This window comes from Drosophila biarmipes, chromosome X (genome assembly GCF_025231255.1).
Source record: "Drosophila biarmipes strain raj3 chromosome X, RU_DBia_V1.1, whole genome shotgun sequence".
Lineage (NCBI taxonomy): Eukaryota > Metazoa > Arthropoda > Insecta > Diptera > Drosophilidae > Drosophila > Drosophila biarmipes.
Window position 1 is genome coordinate 26,075,620 of NC_066611.1, and position 18,191 is coordinate 26,093,810.

General features: G+C 46.2%; 3 protein-coding genes across 3 annotated transcripts; 2 read left to right on the forward strand and 1 right to left on the reverse strand.

The window, feature by feature from the left end:
* The first annotated feature begins 3,902 nt into the window (after positions 1-3,902).
* LOC108024105 (uncharacterized) lies at positions 3,903-5,825 on the forward strand. The gene has a single exon (XM_017093883.2). The coding sequence runs from the start codon at positions 3,903-3,905 to the stop codon at positions 5,637-5,639; it is 1,737 nt and encodes a 578-aa protein (XP_016949372.1). The 3' UTR covers positions 5,640-5,825.
* Positions 5,826-7,266: 1,441 nt separating this feature from the next.
* Positions 7,267-9,087, reverse strand: LOC108024262 (27 kDa hemolymph protein). Its single transcript, XM_017094148.3, has 2 exons — positions 8,791-9,087; positions 7,267-8,185 (listed from the first exon to the last, which is right to left on the reverse strand). Exons 1-2 carry the CDS (start codon positions 8,969-8,971, stop codon positions 7,422-7,424), a joined length of 945 nt encoding a protein of 314 aa, XP_016949637.1. The 5' UTR covers positions 8,972-9,087; the 3' UTR covers positions 7,267-7,421.
* Positions 9,088-15,369: 6,282 nt separating this feature from the next.
* Positions 15,370-17,560, forward strand: LOC108024084 (uncharacterized). The gene is made up of 2 exons (XM_017093858.3): positions 15,370-15,535; positions 15,686-17,560. Exons 1-2 carry the CDS (start codon positions 15,370-15,372, stop codon positions 17,212-17,214), a joined length of 1,695 nt encoding a protein of 564 aa, XP_016949347.1. The 3' UTR covers positions 17,215-17,560.
* Positions 17,561-18,191: the final 631 nt, after the last annotated feature.

The window sequence follows — 18,191 nt, forward strand, 5'->3', positions numbered from 1 at the left end:
CACTGCTCTAAACCACTTAATGGGTTTTTTTATGCGGACCTGGCTTAGAGGGAAAAGCGCAAGGAGAGGGTTGGAAAAAGGGGCAGTGGTGCCTAGGGGCTATTCATGCTGCAGCTTTCTTGTAGCTTCATTCACAAAGACTTGCAATTCATCAAATCTCGTTAGCCTCGGCTTTTATAGAAAATCTGCAGCTGCTTTTGCTTCTGCTTTTCTTTTCGGGCTTTTGGGGGCTGCTCGCCTCGCATTCAGCTGCCACGCCCACAGACACTGAGTGGGCGTAGCCACAGCCCCGATTCGCATCCGCATCCATTTTTCCATTTCCAAACGCACACGGTACGGCAATGGCAACGGCAACGGCAACGGCAACGGCAACGGCATCCCATCTTCTCTGTCATTATTGACTGGCAAAGTCTTTAAGGCAACTTTTGCTCCGCTCTTAGGCGCTTAACTTTAAGGGCTTTCCATTCCCCACCTGAGCAGGGCTCCTCCGTTCCGTCCTCCTTTCCTTCAAGCTAATGAAAAGTGTGTGTCTCCTGAAATGGAGTGGAATCCTTGCAGCTGCAACAGACCCTCCGAGTGCGCTGCTTGTCTAAACGAAACTAAACCAAAGCCCTGCCAGGGCACTACAATAAACGAGCTGGCCAATGCATTTTTAATTCCACCGCCACCCGACCACTTTTCCACCTGGATACATTGGCGATTGAGGGGAGGGTTATTCTATTCGCATTGCAAGTTTGCATGTTAAGGAGCAACACTTCTTCATGACTGCAGTCAAACTTGATAGAAGGAAAACCACTTGGCCTTCGAAAGCTAATGATACCTATTTATCTAATCTATCTGCTAGATAACTACTGATCGCCCCTATACCCCTGATCAACACTGCTTGAGCAGAACACTCTCTTTCTCAGTCGGTGTTGGACAGGCCATGGTGTCGATGCCAAGTGTTGGCAAAGCATTTGTGCGGCACTTAGGCTAAGGGGGACCAGGCAGGCAGTTCACACACTGAAGCAGCTGCTCCTGGGCACCGTTTTCCCCCACCGGACTCCCACCATTCCCCAGCCATCCAGCCCCTTCATTTGCTGCTGCCTCTTGGCAAAGTGCCCCATATCACGCACAGGCAAACATTGCAAGGACCCCAAATGCATTCAATTAACAATTTCTCCGGCTCTAGCCCAGGCATAAAACTTTGCTGGCTGCTGGCTGCTGGAACTGCTACTGCCAAACTGGGAGCAGGAGGTGGAGGTGGAGGTGGCTTTTAATCAAAAACTTGCATTTGCCAAGTGGCGGGGCAACTTTTTGGGCCAAGTTTTGTGCGGCGCCAGAAGTGGGTAAACTTCTCCAAATTGTGACGTCGACAAAAGTCAAATCGTGCCGACTCGCAGCACCCTAAAGGCCTCACATGCTCACTGCGCTGCACGATTGCAATCAGGGTAATACGTTTTGGGATTTCGAATACAAAGCTACCCTACGAAATGGTGAACTAGTTGAATCACAATCCCGTGGAAGAGTTCTTTAGTATTTGGCGATAAGAAGTGGGTTATGTTTTTAAGAACCAATAGGCTTATACTTCGGAGCATTATAAAACTAATTATTATGGTGATCCATTGGAAATTCACTGTAATAACAATGGTTTCAGTATCGAGAAAACGAATTGAACTTCCTTAAACTTTGGGGATATTAATTAAACTCGGACGAATAGAATAACTTGATTGATTAAAGACTTGCAGGAACAATTCCGGCGGTTCCGTCACCTAGTGAGTGCCGTAAATTGCTAGGACCCTGGTAAATTTCAAAGCGTTGCCGAGAAAGAAGCGAGACCGAACCCAAACACCCGCATGCCAAATAGAAGATGGAGCTTTAGACCACCCCTTTTCATTTTCCCCTCCTGCTTTCCTCGCCCACTCGAAAAGGACTTATTCAAGACGAGGACGGGGGATGCAGAATCGAGAATGGTGGATGGTAGATGGTGGATGGTGGATGGCTGCCGGGCTCGTGCCATTTAGCAAAAGTAATTAAGCGTCAATGCGTTTCATTTGTGTTACTTTTCTGGGCAATTACGGCAGAAAGTTTGCAGTTTTGCTGTAGTGCGGCGTAAAATGTTCATTGTTGAGTGTGGACCCGATAGACCGGCGAAAGTTTCTACTCCACGGCCGGAGAATCGATCGCGAAAAGGTAGGCATAGCTATAATTTATAGTTTCCGGATTATGGCTTGTGTGCGTGTGACACAGCAACAGGTGAGCGTCATGTACTGCACTGTCCTGAACTATCCCGACTGCCATTAGCAAGCTATTCCATCTTCATCATCATTATGTGGCTATCATCATCGTTTGGGGCAACAATTTACCAACTACCAACTACCGGGAATCCCCTGGCCACTGCAATGTGCAAAAAGTGTTTCTCATTAAAAAGTTGTTTCACAATTTTATTATTCTGTCGTTGCCGAGGTAGTTGTAGTCCGTAGTCATCCTGGCTCTCGGGCTCCAGGTTGGTTCATTGTCACGAGCTGAGCTCAACTGGGGTGACAATGTCAATAAAGCAAACTTCGCACCCGGCCAAAAGCCCTGCGGCACCACCCCCTCATAAAATTATTTTTAAATTACTTGTAAAAATAACAGCAGCAGCGCAAGGAAACGCAAAAAGTTAAAATAATAGTGGGGAATACGACAATAATAGCGAGCGGGGAGGGAAACAAAACAAAAGCATTTACGATGCTCAGGGGAGGAAAAAAGCCGGAATCATTGTTGCATAGTTTGGTGAAAACAATTTGCACAGAAATTAAGCGTTCACAAGTTTTTCTTCTCCGACTAAAGGACAGGGGTATTTCGTGACCCACACTCACCTCATGCATATTTTATCGTTTCATTAGTAGAATCCCGAGATATGTGATTGTGCTCCCCCCAAAGGGGAAATGTCTTTGTTCTTGGGATAGAGATTAGGTGTTACCAAATAAGAGCTTAAGGAACTAGGCTTCTATGTCTAATTCACAACTGTAGTTATGGTTCCCAATTTAAAAATGGCGTATATTCATTGGTTCGTAGTTTGTAATTAGATCCCAATTCGTACGTAGAATACCTCTATGAATTTGTGTTCGAATTTGTAATGTTCTACATTGAGGATTTTCTTTTCAAAGGGGGTCAAAATGTTAGCCTATTATCATGTTCCATTTTTCCGTATTTTAAATGAGAGGACTAATAAGGGAACCAAAGACCGCACGTCTGGATTCCATGACTTATGTAATTGGATTGGATTTGGTTGGATTTGGGTCAGCATTTTAACGTATTTTCGTGTTCTTCTATTACATTTAATAACTTTAGTTGTACTCGGAAAGCTCTCGGAAAGCTACTCGGAAAGTGTTATATATCATAAGTTGAGAAATCTCAAGGGCTATAAGATTTAACATTTAAACATTAGATTATCTAACAATCTAGATTAAATATTTTTTTATTTAAATAATTTTCTGAAAATTAGATAAGAAAAACATTTCTAAGGCAATATATTACTTGCATAACTATACTATGGTAAAAAAAAATTTTTTGATTTTTTCGAGGCAGAATACTGCACTCAAATGTATTTACCTTGAATCCCCTGAAAAGTTATTTTTTTTTATTATCGTTTTCGTTTTGGTTTACGAAAATGTTATCCCCCTAAGCACGGCGTTTTACAAACTATCAGTTGCTCGAAAACGAAAAGACCCCAATTCATTTATATTTATTATGCGATCGAATTGGGCCTTCTAAATTCGGGTAATTGATAAAGCCCGGCTGGTCGCGGTCATAGATAATTCAGCATGAGGGCGGTTATCATCGCAGCCACTCTCGCTTTGATTAGATTGCGTTTACAGGTGCCGGCAATCCACTCCGAGAACTCCAGTGCTTTAGTGCTCAGTACGCAGTCGAGCATAATGTCAACAAGAGCTGGCTTCGTTCGGCTCACGGTTCTGGTAACGGCGGCCCTCTTCGCGATCCTCCTCCTCCTGGGCGCACTGCAGCGCTCGGATGAGCTGAATCCCACTACCCTGGGGCGGAATGGAGGAGAGGGGGCGATGGTGAAGGTGACGCCACCGCCGGTTCACCACCTGGACGAGCCCATCAGAGAGGAGCTGGTGCGCCAGCTGGAGCAGGAGCTGCCTGAGGTGGACTACGGCTTCTGGTACCATTGGGCAAAGCCCATGAGCTACAGGAAGAACACCACATGTGCACCCTATCCCGATCCCCTGGACCTGCAGCTACACAACATCTATTGGCAGACCTTTGTCAACGCTAACGTGACCTTTCGCCTGTACGCCGCGTACCTTGACAGGCGGAAGGCGGTCAAGCTGCCCACGGTGAGGATTTTGGTGACTGCCAATCAAATCGGAGACGAGTTTCCGCCCACCCACTGCCAGCTGTGGTTCGAGGGCGATCGGGAGCCGGTGTTCGTGCCCGTCTCGGAGTTCCTGAGTGTGTGGGTCAAGGCGTGGGGCAGCAAGCGGTATCTCAACTATCCCCACCTGCTGAGTTGCCAGATTCCAAGGGAATTGCCGCCGGCAGCGCTACGGTCACTGCCCAAAACGGTGTCACTCGTTGCGCGGCGCTGCGATAAGGCCAGCAACTCCCTGAGGGTCAACGTCAATCAGGAGCAGCCAGTAGTGACCTCACCCTCCCAAAATGCCACCACAAAGAGCCTTAATGTCTCCAAAGCACACTTGAACTTTGGCGTTTGCCTCAAGGGCTTCGACTTTCCGTATGTGGATCTGTCGGAGCGCCTGATCGAGTGGTTCGAGCTGCAGCGCATTCTGGGCGCCTCGCGGATCTATGCCTATATGTACGATGTGCATCCGGCGGTTCAGAGGGTTCTGGACTACTACCAGCGAACGGGCTACCTGGAGCTGCGACCCCTGACCCTGGCCAACGGAATGCCCCGGCTGAGGCACTACCAGCACATGCTGCTGCAGCAGAGGAAGCAGGAGAAGCGACTGAACGAGCTGATTCCCTACAACGATTGCTTCTACAGAAATCTATACCGGCACGACTATCTGGTGAACGTCGATGTGGATGAGGTGATCATGCCGCTGGGCGAGAACCGAAACTGGCATCAGCTGGTGCAAAAGGCCCACGCCCAGGAGGTTGAGAAGGGGGGCACGTGTGCGGGCCGCTTTCCCGCGCTGTGCTTTATCAACTCGTACTTCACCAAGGTGCTCTCCGAGCTGAGCAACCACGAGGAGCAGGCCATCGCCGGCGAGCTGTTCGTCCTGCAGCACACGCAGAGGTTGAGGAACTACTCCTTGCCGGGCAAGGCCACCAAGTGCTTCCACAATGCCCGCCTGTCGCTGACGCTGCACAACCACTTCACCCTCAAGTGGCTGCCCGGCGGCTGCAACCCTCGCACCCTAGACACCACGGTGGCTCAGATGCAGCACTACCGGGAGCCAGACACCAAGTACAACCTGACCGATCTGGTGGAAGACCGCAGTGTCTGGCGATTCGCAAGCGAACTGCGCGCCGCTGTGGAATATGTGTGGCTTCATCTGGACGATGTGCTGTCCCAAAGCAGCGATCCCGAGGAGCAGCTGGAGGAGGCGCTGGATCAGGAGGGCGAGGACCTGGAGCAACAGCCCCTCCAGCAATTCCCGATGGCTCCTCCGCAACCCGTATCCTGAACTGGGAATAAGTTAGTTAAGGTTGGTTGTAGCTCCTTCGCTCGGTTCTTTGCGTCTCTGCGGTCGTTTCAGGGTCAATTTAATAAGATTGTTTATTGTATTATTTTCGGCATTGCTTACTATCTATTCGGCAGAATTTAATTATTTTTCTGATGGTAACTAACTATCCATTAACCGACTCTGAAAATATCTGGCAATTGATAATCGAGGAACCGATTATACTCTTAATTTACTTTTTTTTGTATTTATTATATTTTTATCTTGTGCGAAATATACTCAACTAGAACTAGAACTGCAGGAGATCTATCCATCCATCCATCATTTATGTGAAGTTTAGAAAGTCGTTGTTCACCTGGTTCCGCTGCAGCGATAAGAACGGAATTTGCACTGATTGAATGTTCCCGGACTGTGGGCCAATTGGAAAACAAAACTTATCTCCAGGGGAGTGGAGTTGAAGTCGTAACATCCGCGCGTCACTCTCTCCCCAATCGGTTCGATAGTTTTTCCACACCCTTCGAGCAGGGGAACCTTAACTACCTAACACCCATCATTCAAGCGGAAAAAGTCGTTTATCGGTTAAATTTCATTCCGGAAAAAGGCCACCAACTAATTTTTGGGTTTTTTTGTGTGATTTAACAGAAATATATTATAATAGTCTTGGGTGAATACCTGGCTGATATGAGTGAGGAAATAATTAAGGGTGATTAGTCCCCTATCTCTTCGCGCTCATTCGCTCTTTAAACTTCAATGATTATTTTATAATTATTCTACAGAACAAACGGTTCTGTTATATAGGAGTTTTGGTTGCTACATAGCCCGCCTAATCGAAGCTTATCAACGAAACTCGGCAAGCACTGACGTACGATTCGGCATATCCAGTGCGAAAGCAATTAAAGATCGATGGTATTGCAGATACTACGATAACGATAGTGCCCCTTTCAAGGCAGAAGCAGTGAAAAATATTCCAGATACAGTGGCCGTAGAATTGTCCAATTTCGCCGGGTAAACCCAGTCATTACGCTTGATAAGCCCGCCGTTTATGTTGCTGTTTTCTTTTTTAAACTTCTTATCGTTGCTCGTATCAGAGCTAGTTTTAGTGTTTCTGTTGAGTAGTGCTGCATCACTCAAACAGTGGGGCCTTGCGATATACAAGTTAGCCCAAGAGTATGCCACAATCCACGGGACGCGGCTTATGCTGCAGTTGAAGAAGAGACAAGGCCTGGAGCTTCGGCCTTATCTGCTTGACAGTCATTGATCAAAGTCCCAGGGAACTGCGTCTGCTGACTTAGTCACCTCTGTTGACAATTTCGAGTATTCGCAAGTATTTACACAATATCTTATCGCTAATATCACTTCCCTTGATATTTGCAAGTCCAAATATATTTATGAACTTTGAGACTTTTTAATATACATTTTTTAATAGATAGAAGAAGGTAAGGGGTTCTGTAAAACGAATACGAAGAGCTCTCGTCAATTTCTATTTTCAAACCTTTTTCTTTGGTTTTAAACATCTCCCCTATCATGTATCATAAAATCATGTATCATAATCATCAACTTAAATTCGGCTGGTCAGCCGATATGCTTTTCGTTAGCTCTTGCCCGCCGGGCATTCCATTTAGGTGGTGTGTTCGTCGTAATCTCGTTTATTATAAGCAATTCCTTAGGAGACATTAAATTATATGGTACCGATACTCAATACCAACTCTACTCACAAAAAAAAGTCAGTGATATACAGAGGCGTTTGTTATCGCAAAAAAAAAAAGACCTTAAAAGCTTTGGCGTTCAGGGGCGCATCAGGAGCATTGTGGCGCCCAACAGAGGGCCGGCTACGGAATAGGTGAGTCCAGCCGCGGTGTTGTTAGTGGAGGCCGCCAGCAGGACGGGCTTCTCGTTGGCACGGGCATCCATCCAAGCCTGACAGTCGGTCTCGTTCTTCACAAAGCGAAAAATGGACTGAACTATGTTGGCGGGTGTGATCTCTGTGCACTGCTCCAAGTGATGGATGACACAGGACTCGAAGCGCTGCAGGTCCACGCAGTGGGTGGGCGAGAAGAGGAGCTCGGGGCTGCTCATCAGGTCCGGAACTTGGCCATCCTTGGGAATGTACTGGTGGAAAGATTGGTTAAGGCAGTGGTTGATGGCCTCCTTGTTGGCGTCCAGGCACTCCGGCCCCTGCTCGGCAATGAAGAGGGCCATCTGGTCGCCACCACGCGAACAGGCGAACTGCAGAAGAGCCGCTCCGATACGGGTCACCGTCTCCTGGTGGCGCTTCTCGTCGGCGGTCAAACAATGCTGGGCCTTCTCATTGAACTCCTTGACGCAGGCCTCCGCCTCCGGGGCCTTCAGGCAGTACTTGTGGAACACGGTGTCCAAATCGCCCTTAGGTTTCGCCAGATCCATCTCCTCCTGCAGGGCGGTCAGATTGGCTACTCCGCTGATGCAGCTGCTCATCTTGGTCGCCGCCTTCTCGATCTCGTCGTAGAAGGTCGCGTTGTCCGCTCCGTTTACCTTCTTGCACTTCTCGCGGTACATTCGCTTAATGTCCTCTAAAGGGAGGGAAGATATAGGGATTAGTTGATGGACAAATTATATGCTGAAATGCAGCCTGGAAGAACTCCTGGTGAAAAATCCCTATGTTATAGATGAACTACTAGACTGTAAGAAACATATCCTTCTTAGCCATGGAGCACCGAGTTATTTATCACACTGGAACTGAATAATTCACTTATTTAAGAGCAAGTAAAAGCCCGCAATAAAGTGCGTGGGCATAGGGCGATGAGTTTTAAGTTTATAAGTAATAATATTTTATCTGCTCAAAAGTTTACTACTCAACAACCCCTTCAACTTATTTGATATTACCAATTCGATTTAATTGTGGTGGACGCTCAATGTTATATTTAATGAGTTTGCAAAATATTTGCTTACAAAGAGAAAATATTATAACAAAAGACCAGAACGCAATGACAATTTTATGATAAAGAATTAATACGAAGAACTGAACTTAAAAAGTAGAATTCTTAATTTACTTGGCTTTCGACCACAGCAAGAAACATACATTGGCTGCTCTACTTTTTTTTTTTTTCATAGAATCCATTCCAAAATGGTTTGAATACGCTTTGCTGGCGGTTATGTCACACCCACACGTACTCACCCGTAGTGACGTTCGTGTTGCGATACTCGGGCGGCAAGAACTGGGCCGTAAGACCGCCCAGCTGGCTTGGCTCCAGCCTGGTGGTGGAGGAGCCGGTGGCCGCCGGACTGGCCCTAACCTCCAGGAGCAGGGCGCCCAAGGCGGCCAGCAGGCAGATGGCCATCATGCCGTACTTGTTCATGGTAGATGTGTTCAGTGGATGGGAAGGTCGATGTGGTGGCAGTGGTGGTGCAGTGGTGTCCGTCCGATCCGTCTATAGAGACCCGACTGTGGTTGAGTGGTGCCCGTGACTGAATGAAAACGGCTTCTCCCGGGCACGAAGCTCCAGGGCAAGGCGAAGACAAGCGGCGATGACGCCGCACAGTGGGCGGCAAGTTGTCGAAAATTGACAAAAGAACCCAATAACTTCGGTATCACCTCACTTTTGCTTAGCTAATCTCTTCCAATCGAGATAGCGGCTATCTTATCGTAAGTAAACTAAGTTTGCTTCGTGCTGGCTTCCCTGAACAGTCATATGTATATTTTCATGGATTTCGAGCTGATTAGTCAATCTATACAAATTTAATCCATTGCAATGGCTTACGTAATTATTTGTGACTATTTAAAGCTTTAAATATAAGATGGCTTGCTTGCGCACAATGGAAGTGACTGAACCTGCTGAAACCTTTTTAAAGTATGCGTTGAAATTAGATCCTGATTTATTCGATTTTAAATAATTCGATGGATAAGCTCAAGAAACATATCTATATTGTATTTATGGAGTTAATTGTTTGAATAAACTGCATTTGGTGTATATACGTGGGATCACTGTGCGATTGCGTTTCGGCTTTGTTCAATCAAACGACAGTGACATCATTCACACTTCGGGCTCTGGACAAAGTACAAAGTTTTTCCGAAGCGGTATTTCTTTTCCGGCAATTACAAATCGTAGATAAACGTGAATGATTTCTGAGCGGGCGGTTGGCCGATCCCCGGCTGTACCCATTATCATGATGTTAAGGTCGAATCGAGAACCGTAGACGATGTCGCCGAATTGTAAATTTGCCAAAATTTGCCGCCTCGATACACGGCTGTTTAGCTAGCGTCCTCGTAGGTATATCTTATCGACATGCGGCTAATATTTATGTACCTTCTATCTCAATTGCCGGCGGTCTCGGTTTCTTTTGGATTTTACCCGGTATTTGGCAAGAGTGGGGTATGTTGTTTGCCGAATTCAGCCCAAAGCACCTGGTTTATTTATACATTAGTGTCTGCAAATACCAGGCAAGACAAGTATTGTGTATGGCTCTGTTATTACCCTAGAAACATTTTTGTTAACTGTTTTTTAGTGCACTTAATAAATCAGTGCATACAAACTCGAAATTGGATTCGTTGTTCTTTTGTTTTAATTTAGTCTTTTATTACATAACGAATTCGCAGAACCCACATGCCAGGTATCGGATAGTTGAAAACTCCGCATACTTGCTTCAATTTCCAGTTGGGTCTGCATCTGTCACCGCACGGCAACAACAAGCTGACTGAAAATTAAGAACAAAGCGGCGGTGATCGGGGGCTCGAGATTAAGCAATTCCTCGATCGATGGTTACGCTTGCGGAATTCTCCTAGCTCGTCAGTTGTCGCCGGTTTCAGGTGGCTCTTTGTTTACGTCTCTCTTTTTTGTTTGGGCAAGGGGCTTGTTTCTCAATTCCACATTGAGTGCACCAACGATATGGTCTTGTTTCGAAACCCACGCCTTCCCAAGCCCACCAAAAGCCTGGAGAACTGGAGAAGATTCTCCATGCGAACTTCGACCGGGCTTGCGACTAGACTAATTTTAATTGCCCACTTGCTTCAATGCTGCTTGGGCAATCCAACTTTGACTATCATAGTGCGGACATAAAACCGGTTCGCATAACGATATTACCCGAGCAAAGTGGGCAAAGTTCAGCAAACTGGCGACGTATGACGCCGATAAGCTCTTGGCGATTAAGATCATGAATGAAATTAAAGCGTGGATATTCGTTGGAGCACGACGGCTCATCCCATGATTTTTCAAGTACCAGGAGAAAGTAGAAAGCACCGAAATCAGAACCTGGATGTGTGTTCTCATAAAAGCCGAGAATGTTAATGGACCATTTCCAATAGTCGAGCGAAAAGTCCCTAAAGTATTCTTAGACCACCCGACAATCGCTGATGGAAAGAATTGACAAAAGTAATGCATACTTTTGGGAATGCGAACAAAAAGCTGTAACAAGAAGGGTAAGCAAAGCATTATAAGGGTATGGATATCAGACATAAATGACTGATAGAAAAAGGACAGATACGAAACGGCAAGCACGTTAACAGATCGAATGCAAACAAGGCAGAAGAGTTGCACTAATGGACATTCATAATCATTTTTTGAATGTTCAGCGTACGGCACGTTGCACTCATCGGCGGATGAGCTGCTTTTGAAGCCAAACAAATGAGCTGACCTGAATTCTGTTCCTCTACCAATCCGGCTGGCAATGCTTGGCATCTGCACAGCCACCCACAGTACAAAGAACCCTAGTAAATGGTTCCGCCCACTTTTTCCTGTTTGCCAGCTGCTTTTCTTTCCGACTGCCTTAATCAGACATCGTGAAGGACTCGCTGGGGAAGGAAAGCTGGCTGTTTGCCTTGCTGGCTGCTTTATGAGCTTAGTCCGTGTGCTTTACTACCCAATTAAGCTAGGAAATACATTTAGCAAACTAATGAATTATAAACACACACACAGGCCAGCAGCCTCCGCACACGGACGTGGAAAAGCCAGTCAAAAATACAGAATGTGGCAAATTAGGAAGAGAACCTTCCGACCTTTAAATACCCTTTGCCAGATCTGAAGTCTGTTAATTCTAGCAAACTCGTGCAAGTAGTATCTACTTTTATGTTTCGCAGAGTGATCGTCGTTCTGCTCCTAAGGATAATGAGAAGCGCCTGAAAGGCTTAGATTTATCAGCTTTTGCGCCGGGATTCTCAAAGGCTCAACGAAAGCCATCCAGCGTAAATACTTGCCAATGCATAGCTCTCCCTGTTGCCCTGTTGCCCACTAGTTAAATATTTCAGATTCCATACGGAACCAGTTAACTTTCCTCTTCGTTAGCTGCTGCAACACACCTGTGGCCCCTTGCCACGGAATCAAACGTAGCACACCAATCTCCGCTTGAGCGCTATATCCTTTTAAATGAAATTAAGCTAATTTGGGAAACTGGCAGCGCGTCATCGTCGTCCTGGCCCAGGGAACGAATGCGAGGGAACCGGCGACGGAACTCATTCTCGCCGTAGAGTTTAATTCACTGCAGAGAGGGACGCCAGCACACACACACAAGACGAACTCATGCATATGCAAACCCCTTCCTGCGTGCTAAATCAAAGTTGTCTGTGTTAGCCATTTGCAACACATGCTACACGTCTGTGATTCCCCTTACTTTTGGCCACCGTGCCACCTGTCCGCCGACCGTCCGTTGGGCCTGGTATTGTAATTTATTATCCTGCATGGCAAAAAGGATTTTCATCAATTAATCATGCTGATGATGCTGCTGCAGCTAGACAACACTAACGCACAGATTCCACTGCCCGTTGTTCCGTGTCTTTTATTTGGAACTCGACCCAAAGTCCTAAACAGCGACTCCTATCCCTTGAGCAAAAGATTGAGGCTTGAATTACGCTTCACAAATCTGATAAATTAGTGCAAAATAAAGGTGGGCTAGGGGTTGGGGGTCAAGGTGGGGGGTGCTCTTTATTGCGAATGCAAGAGGAATCAAGGGACTCTTTCAGTCTGGTGAACCCGACTTGAAGGTCTGCACTTGAGGCATATAAATAGATTAATCAGCATAAAAATAACAGCTTAGGCGTGTCTGGGCGAATACGCCTAATTTAATTTATTGAGTTTGAGGCTAAAGAAAATTAGACGTCTACCTATCCTGTTACTTATTCTAATTAGGTGTTACGAAATGTATTTGTGTTCAAGATGAAAAGCAATTAAAATTTTTAATAATTGATCAAGCAACTAGCTTATAGTCTATATAATTGCTTGCAGTGTATTATAATGTATTATAAGTCCTTAAAGGTGGCCCACTCCGCAGGTGGCCTTGGCCTTACTGACTCGCTGGCCAAGCACCTCGGACTTTTGTATGTCCTGGCCTCTCGGTCCGCATGTGCCATCCTGTCTGGGGGACCGTGATTTATGGAGTGCGAGGCGGATCGAGTCGAGTTGCCTTGCCAGTCAATGCACTCTGTGTGTGCAGGCATTTTAATTCAATACCCGAGTAAATCAGCTTTAAGTGCACGAATGGCCTATTCATGGACGACTTCATCAATTATTCAAATCCGAACTGCTGCCCTAAGTAAAAGTAAATTATTGCCTGGCGGCAGCAGACTAGTAAAATCAGGAACACAGCCAAAACAAAGTCTGAGGCAATTTTTCGTGTGGTTTGTTATGCAAAATTTAATTTTAATAAACAAATAGGGTAAATGAAGGTTCAGCTGGCACGGTCGTGCTGTTCGGGGCCAGGTCAAAATGACCAAATGCATTGCGATGGAATGTCCGTTTGGCAGTGCCTTTCAGTTCGAATGATTGATTGACTGACGGACTGTTTGCTCCTGTATGTGGATGGACCAAAGCCAGTAAGATTACTCCTGCCATGGCCCGGTTAAATTACCTTATTATTTCCATTTGCGGTTTTCAATTAGTGCAGTTAGATTGAGCTATGTTCTTGTTTTCCCAGAGCCTAATGCCACGCCACATATGTGTGTACATAAAGAGAAGTCATTGTTGGCATTCTAAGTAATTGGGATTTGTGTATACTTGCGCTAAACAAAAGACAGTTCTTGTTTGTCGTGGGAGTACTTTAAGGAGTAATAAATACAAACTTGTAACAGGAGGACAAATAGTTATTAATTGTGAGGAGCAAGGAGGCGATTAGGTAAATACCTATTTTGCTGTTTAAAGTACCCACAAACCACCTAGGAGTTTTGAGAATCGCGTAGAGGGGTGCTGATAACGTAAAGCCTTAGAATTGGCATAAATGGGCGGTATCGAGATATTTTAAATTTAAAAATCAGCTACGTAAACCTACTCCTTGGAGCTTTTCCCACGTAAAATAATTTAGCTCATCATCTTCCCAGTCAACTTCGGCCTTCTGAGTGGCTTGTTTTTAGTCAGCCGCAGCATTTCTGATGTTAAGGGTGTGAGGTTCCACACCCGGTTCGGGCGGGGCTAATTCGGAACATAAATTTTCTGTTGCTGCTGGTTGTTGGTTGCTGGTTGCATGTTGCTGCGGCTGCTACTCACAGCACAACTAAGCTTCGCCTCCGCCTCACTGATATAATGTGACACCAGCTGCTTAATGTTTTGGTTAAAAGCATTCTAAGTGAAATGCAACAGGGCGGAGACACGAACGCGGAGTTGTTGCAGTCGACTTTCACTGGCCGCAAGCTCTAGACAAAGGAAGAAGCTCCAGGAGGTCTGGTTCGGGGTCTGGGCGTGGTGGGCGGCAAAGTGGAGGCGTGCCCTGCTCAGGATGGCAATTTGCTTAAGCGAAAGGTTGCCCCACATGAGCCAAGCGGTGACAGTGGGGCGTATGTATTATTCAAAAGAAACACAGTATCGAATGGTTGCAGTACAGGTACATTAACGATTATACATTTTTGGGAATCACATAGAAGTGGTCTAAAAATGTATAACTTCAGAGTAGTCGTATAGGGCTACCAAGACTACGTACGGTTTTGTAATTTTAATCCTCGGCTTGCCACTTTTTGACACTGTTCAGGACTCTGTGAAAGAACCTGCTGCTGCTGCTGCTTTTGCCTGCGGCTGTTGTGGCAACATCATCATCATTCATTTGCCCCCAGGTGCGTTTTCGTGTGCACTCAGTACTTCCCCGCTTAGTTGTATTCGTTTTTGGGTCTGGGCTTGGGCTCGGTCTTGGATTTTCATTCCCGGTGTCTGTTGCACACCTTGCGGCAACTTTCTGCGGATCCTTGCAACGATGCCACACGTGAGGCGCCCCCTTCTTGTTTGTTATTTTTAGAACTTGCGCCTGATTCCGCTCGGCTGGTTTTGTGTGTCTGCTCGTGTTTCAGTTGCTGTCTGCGTTTCGGTTTTGGTTTCCGTTCCTGTCGCCTGTTTTTGGGGGGCTTTTATCTGGCCGACGTCTGGCTTAATCCAAGACCTTTTAAATTGTATCTTACAAATATGGCAATTGCAGAAAAACTTCGATGTAACCGAACCAAAGTACCAATAAGGGCCCTCTTCACTCGATTATTTGCCAGGTTACAGATGGTGTACTGGGTTTTGTTGTCATCAAAATTATTATTTCGCAAATTCCCCCTACCACCTGTTTACACTAGTCAGCTCGGGGCCTTACATGTTCCTATCCATAAGGTCACTGCTCCGATTCGGCGCAATAAGAAAACAGCTTTATCAAATATTTCGACACACCTGCAGAACAGACTTCGTCGAAGTCGCAGCACAGTCTGCAGGCTGTTCGTGGATCTATTTTCGGCTCTCGGCCTGCATTAGGGCTCTGATATCAGATATCTGTAATCCGGGGCCCGGTTCCGGGTCAGTCAAGACCCGAAATGTCGACGAGCTACACGCGCCTGTTCCGTGTCCTGTTTGTGATCATCTTCCTGAAGTTGCTCTTTCTTTTGGCCCTATATCTGCACAGTTACGATGGTGTTTCTCGATTCCGGAGGCGCCAGCAAGTGGATATATTTGATGAGCTGCTGGTAGATCGGAGGGAGAGTAAGAGTGGATCCTTTTCTAGTAGAGTCCTGCTGCTGGCAGGATAAAAGGATTTGTTTTGTACAGTTCTTAGTTCATTTAGGGAATACGATCTAGGGATAGCAACACCAATTGTCCTCTGCGATGCTAAGTCGGCCATTTCCATTTTAGAGCCCTCTTTGGAGAAGCGTTTGGAGTGGATTCGCGAGGAGATGCCCTCGTTTCCGCTGGAAGAGCTTCTGGCCAGGGAAAAACGGGCTTTCCCCCCGGTGACCTGTGGACCTGCCCCGGATCTGCTGAACATTGACTTCCACAACACCTATTGGCAGAGGGCCATCAATGGCAACCTCACATACTACCTATTCGCAGCCTACTATGACGAAAGGGAGACGGTGCCGGAGGCTCCACTGGTTCGTCTTTTGGCCATGGTTAACCAGCACCAGGACCAAGCCTTCAAGTACCCCGAAATCTTCTGCCAATTTTGGTTCGAAGGCAGGGCCAACCCGGTGATGGTTCCTGTTTCGGAGCACAAGGTGATGTGGCCCTTTGGCCATGCCCCCCGACGTTACTACCCAACGTTCTTAAGTTGTCCCATTCCGGAGGAAGAGTATCAGAGGGAGGTGCCTAAGATGGTTTCCCTAGTAGCCAAAAAATGCGATATGGCAAGAAATCTTCTGAGGGTGGTGTTTGAAGTTGACGAACCCAAAAGTACGGGAGGACCCCTGGCGAACACCACCACCTCCTCTTCGTCTGCGTCAGCCACCGATCCCAAATTTGTGGTATGTGTAAAGGCTATGGATTTCCCGTATGAAGATAAATCCTGGCGTTTGATCGAGTGGTTGGAATTGATGCGCCTGCTGGGCGCCCAGAAAGTGGTTCTCTATGACGCGCAGATGCATGCGAATATGACGAGGGTGGTCAAGGACTATCTGGTCACAAGTCCCGGTTTTGTGGAGCTGCGCAAAATGTCCCTGGGCAGGGGGGAACCGCACGTCCCACCCCATTTTCATCACTACGCCATGATGGCGGATGGTTTCAATCGAATCCTGAACGAGATGATACCGTACAACGACTGCTTCTACCGGAACATGTACAAGTACGACTATGTGGGTGTCTTCGATATCGACGAGGTGATAATGCCCCTCGGAAATCACACCACCTGGCCGGAATTGGTAAAGCTGGCACGGATAGTGCCGGACTACGAGAGTCGCACGCCGGCCGACTGCACGGAGTGGGTGAGCTTCTGTTTCCGCAACGTCTACTACCCGAGGTATCCGGAGCGCCCGAAGGTCTACAAGAACCTGTCCAGCTCCTTCTACATGCTGCAGCATGTGGAGCGGGTGAGGGAACACTGCAATCGCGGGGCGGCAGCCAAGTGTCTGCACGACACCCGATTCGCCGTTGGACTGCACAACCACTTCACCTTCTTCCACACCGAGGAGGCCGCCTGCGCCGCCAAGTCGGTGCCCATTGAGTTTGCCCAAATGCAGCACTACCGCGAACCGGATACCAAGTCCCTGCTGATCGATCCCATTGTGGACGCCAGTATCTGGAGATTCCAGCCCCAGCTGCAGGCTAGGGTGGAGGAGCGGTACCGAAGGTTGGGTTTCCTGCCCAGCGATCAGCAACTGGAAGAAACTCTGGAGAAGCGTCGCAGGCTGGATGAACTGCAATTGAAGGAGGCAGTGGGTAGAGCCTAGGGTTCCAATGTGTGAATTTACTAAGGATATGTCCTATAGACAGCCTGGCAGATGATAGCAAGTTACTATCGTTTTCCGTGGCTACATTCCTCTTGCAAATGGAGATGCAGTTGAAAAGCATGGCAAAGAATCCTTAATTCTTCGTATCCGTATGCCTAATTCTTCTAAAATTTGTTTTAATCGAATAAGATTAAATCGAATAAGCCAACAAGAGAACTTTATAAATAGCCATCTGCTTGCTACTTTTTTTTTATTTATTATAGCTATATAATGTATATATATATCAGATATAGACAGCTCACCTGTAAAGTGTAAATGTAGATAGCAAATAATATATTACGGCTTTGTGCTCAAAAGAAGGTTGTGGTTCTTTGTTGTTTTTCATTTACTTAAGGTTTTAGTAAAGTTTACAAAACTAATATAACATAGGAGGGGTGTAGCTGTTTAACCTAATCTTAAATTTTTATTTTATTTTATGTTTAACTACGCATTTATGCTTATGTTTATATAAAAGTTGTGGTTATATATATAAGTGTCGCTAACATACACACAAAACTTAAAAGACATTGAAAATTTCTTTTAGCAACATCTTAACGAAAACACAAGTAACATACGAAATGTTGATGTGGTATATTTTTTGGGCACCTTACTATTACTTAAGACTATAATTACTTGGAACTTACTATTACTTGGTACTTTTATAGGTTGCATTTTTCCGGTGTACCCGCTACTCGTAGAGAAAAAGGTTACATTAGATTCGTATGTTTCCGTTTAGGATCACTAGCCGAGGATCAGTATCAGGCCAGAATGCTAATGTTTTGAAAAAGTGTAAATAAGATTTGGTGTTAGTTATCAACACCCGTCAACATGTCAAACATTGCTTAAAACGGACCATTCCTCAAAAATCGCGGGAACAGTCACTTAACCTTTTTATACTCTCCGTCATCCTCGCACTCCCTTTAGCCCAATAATGGGTA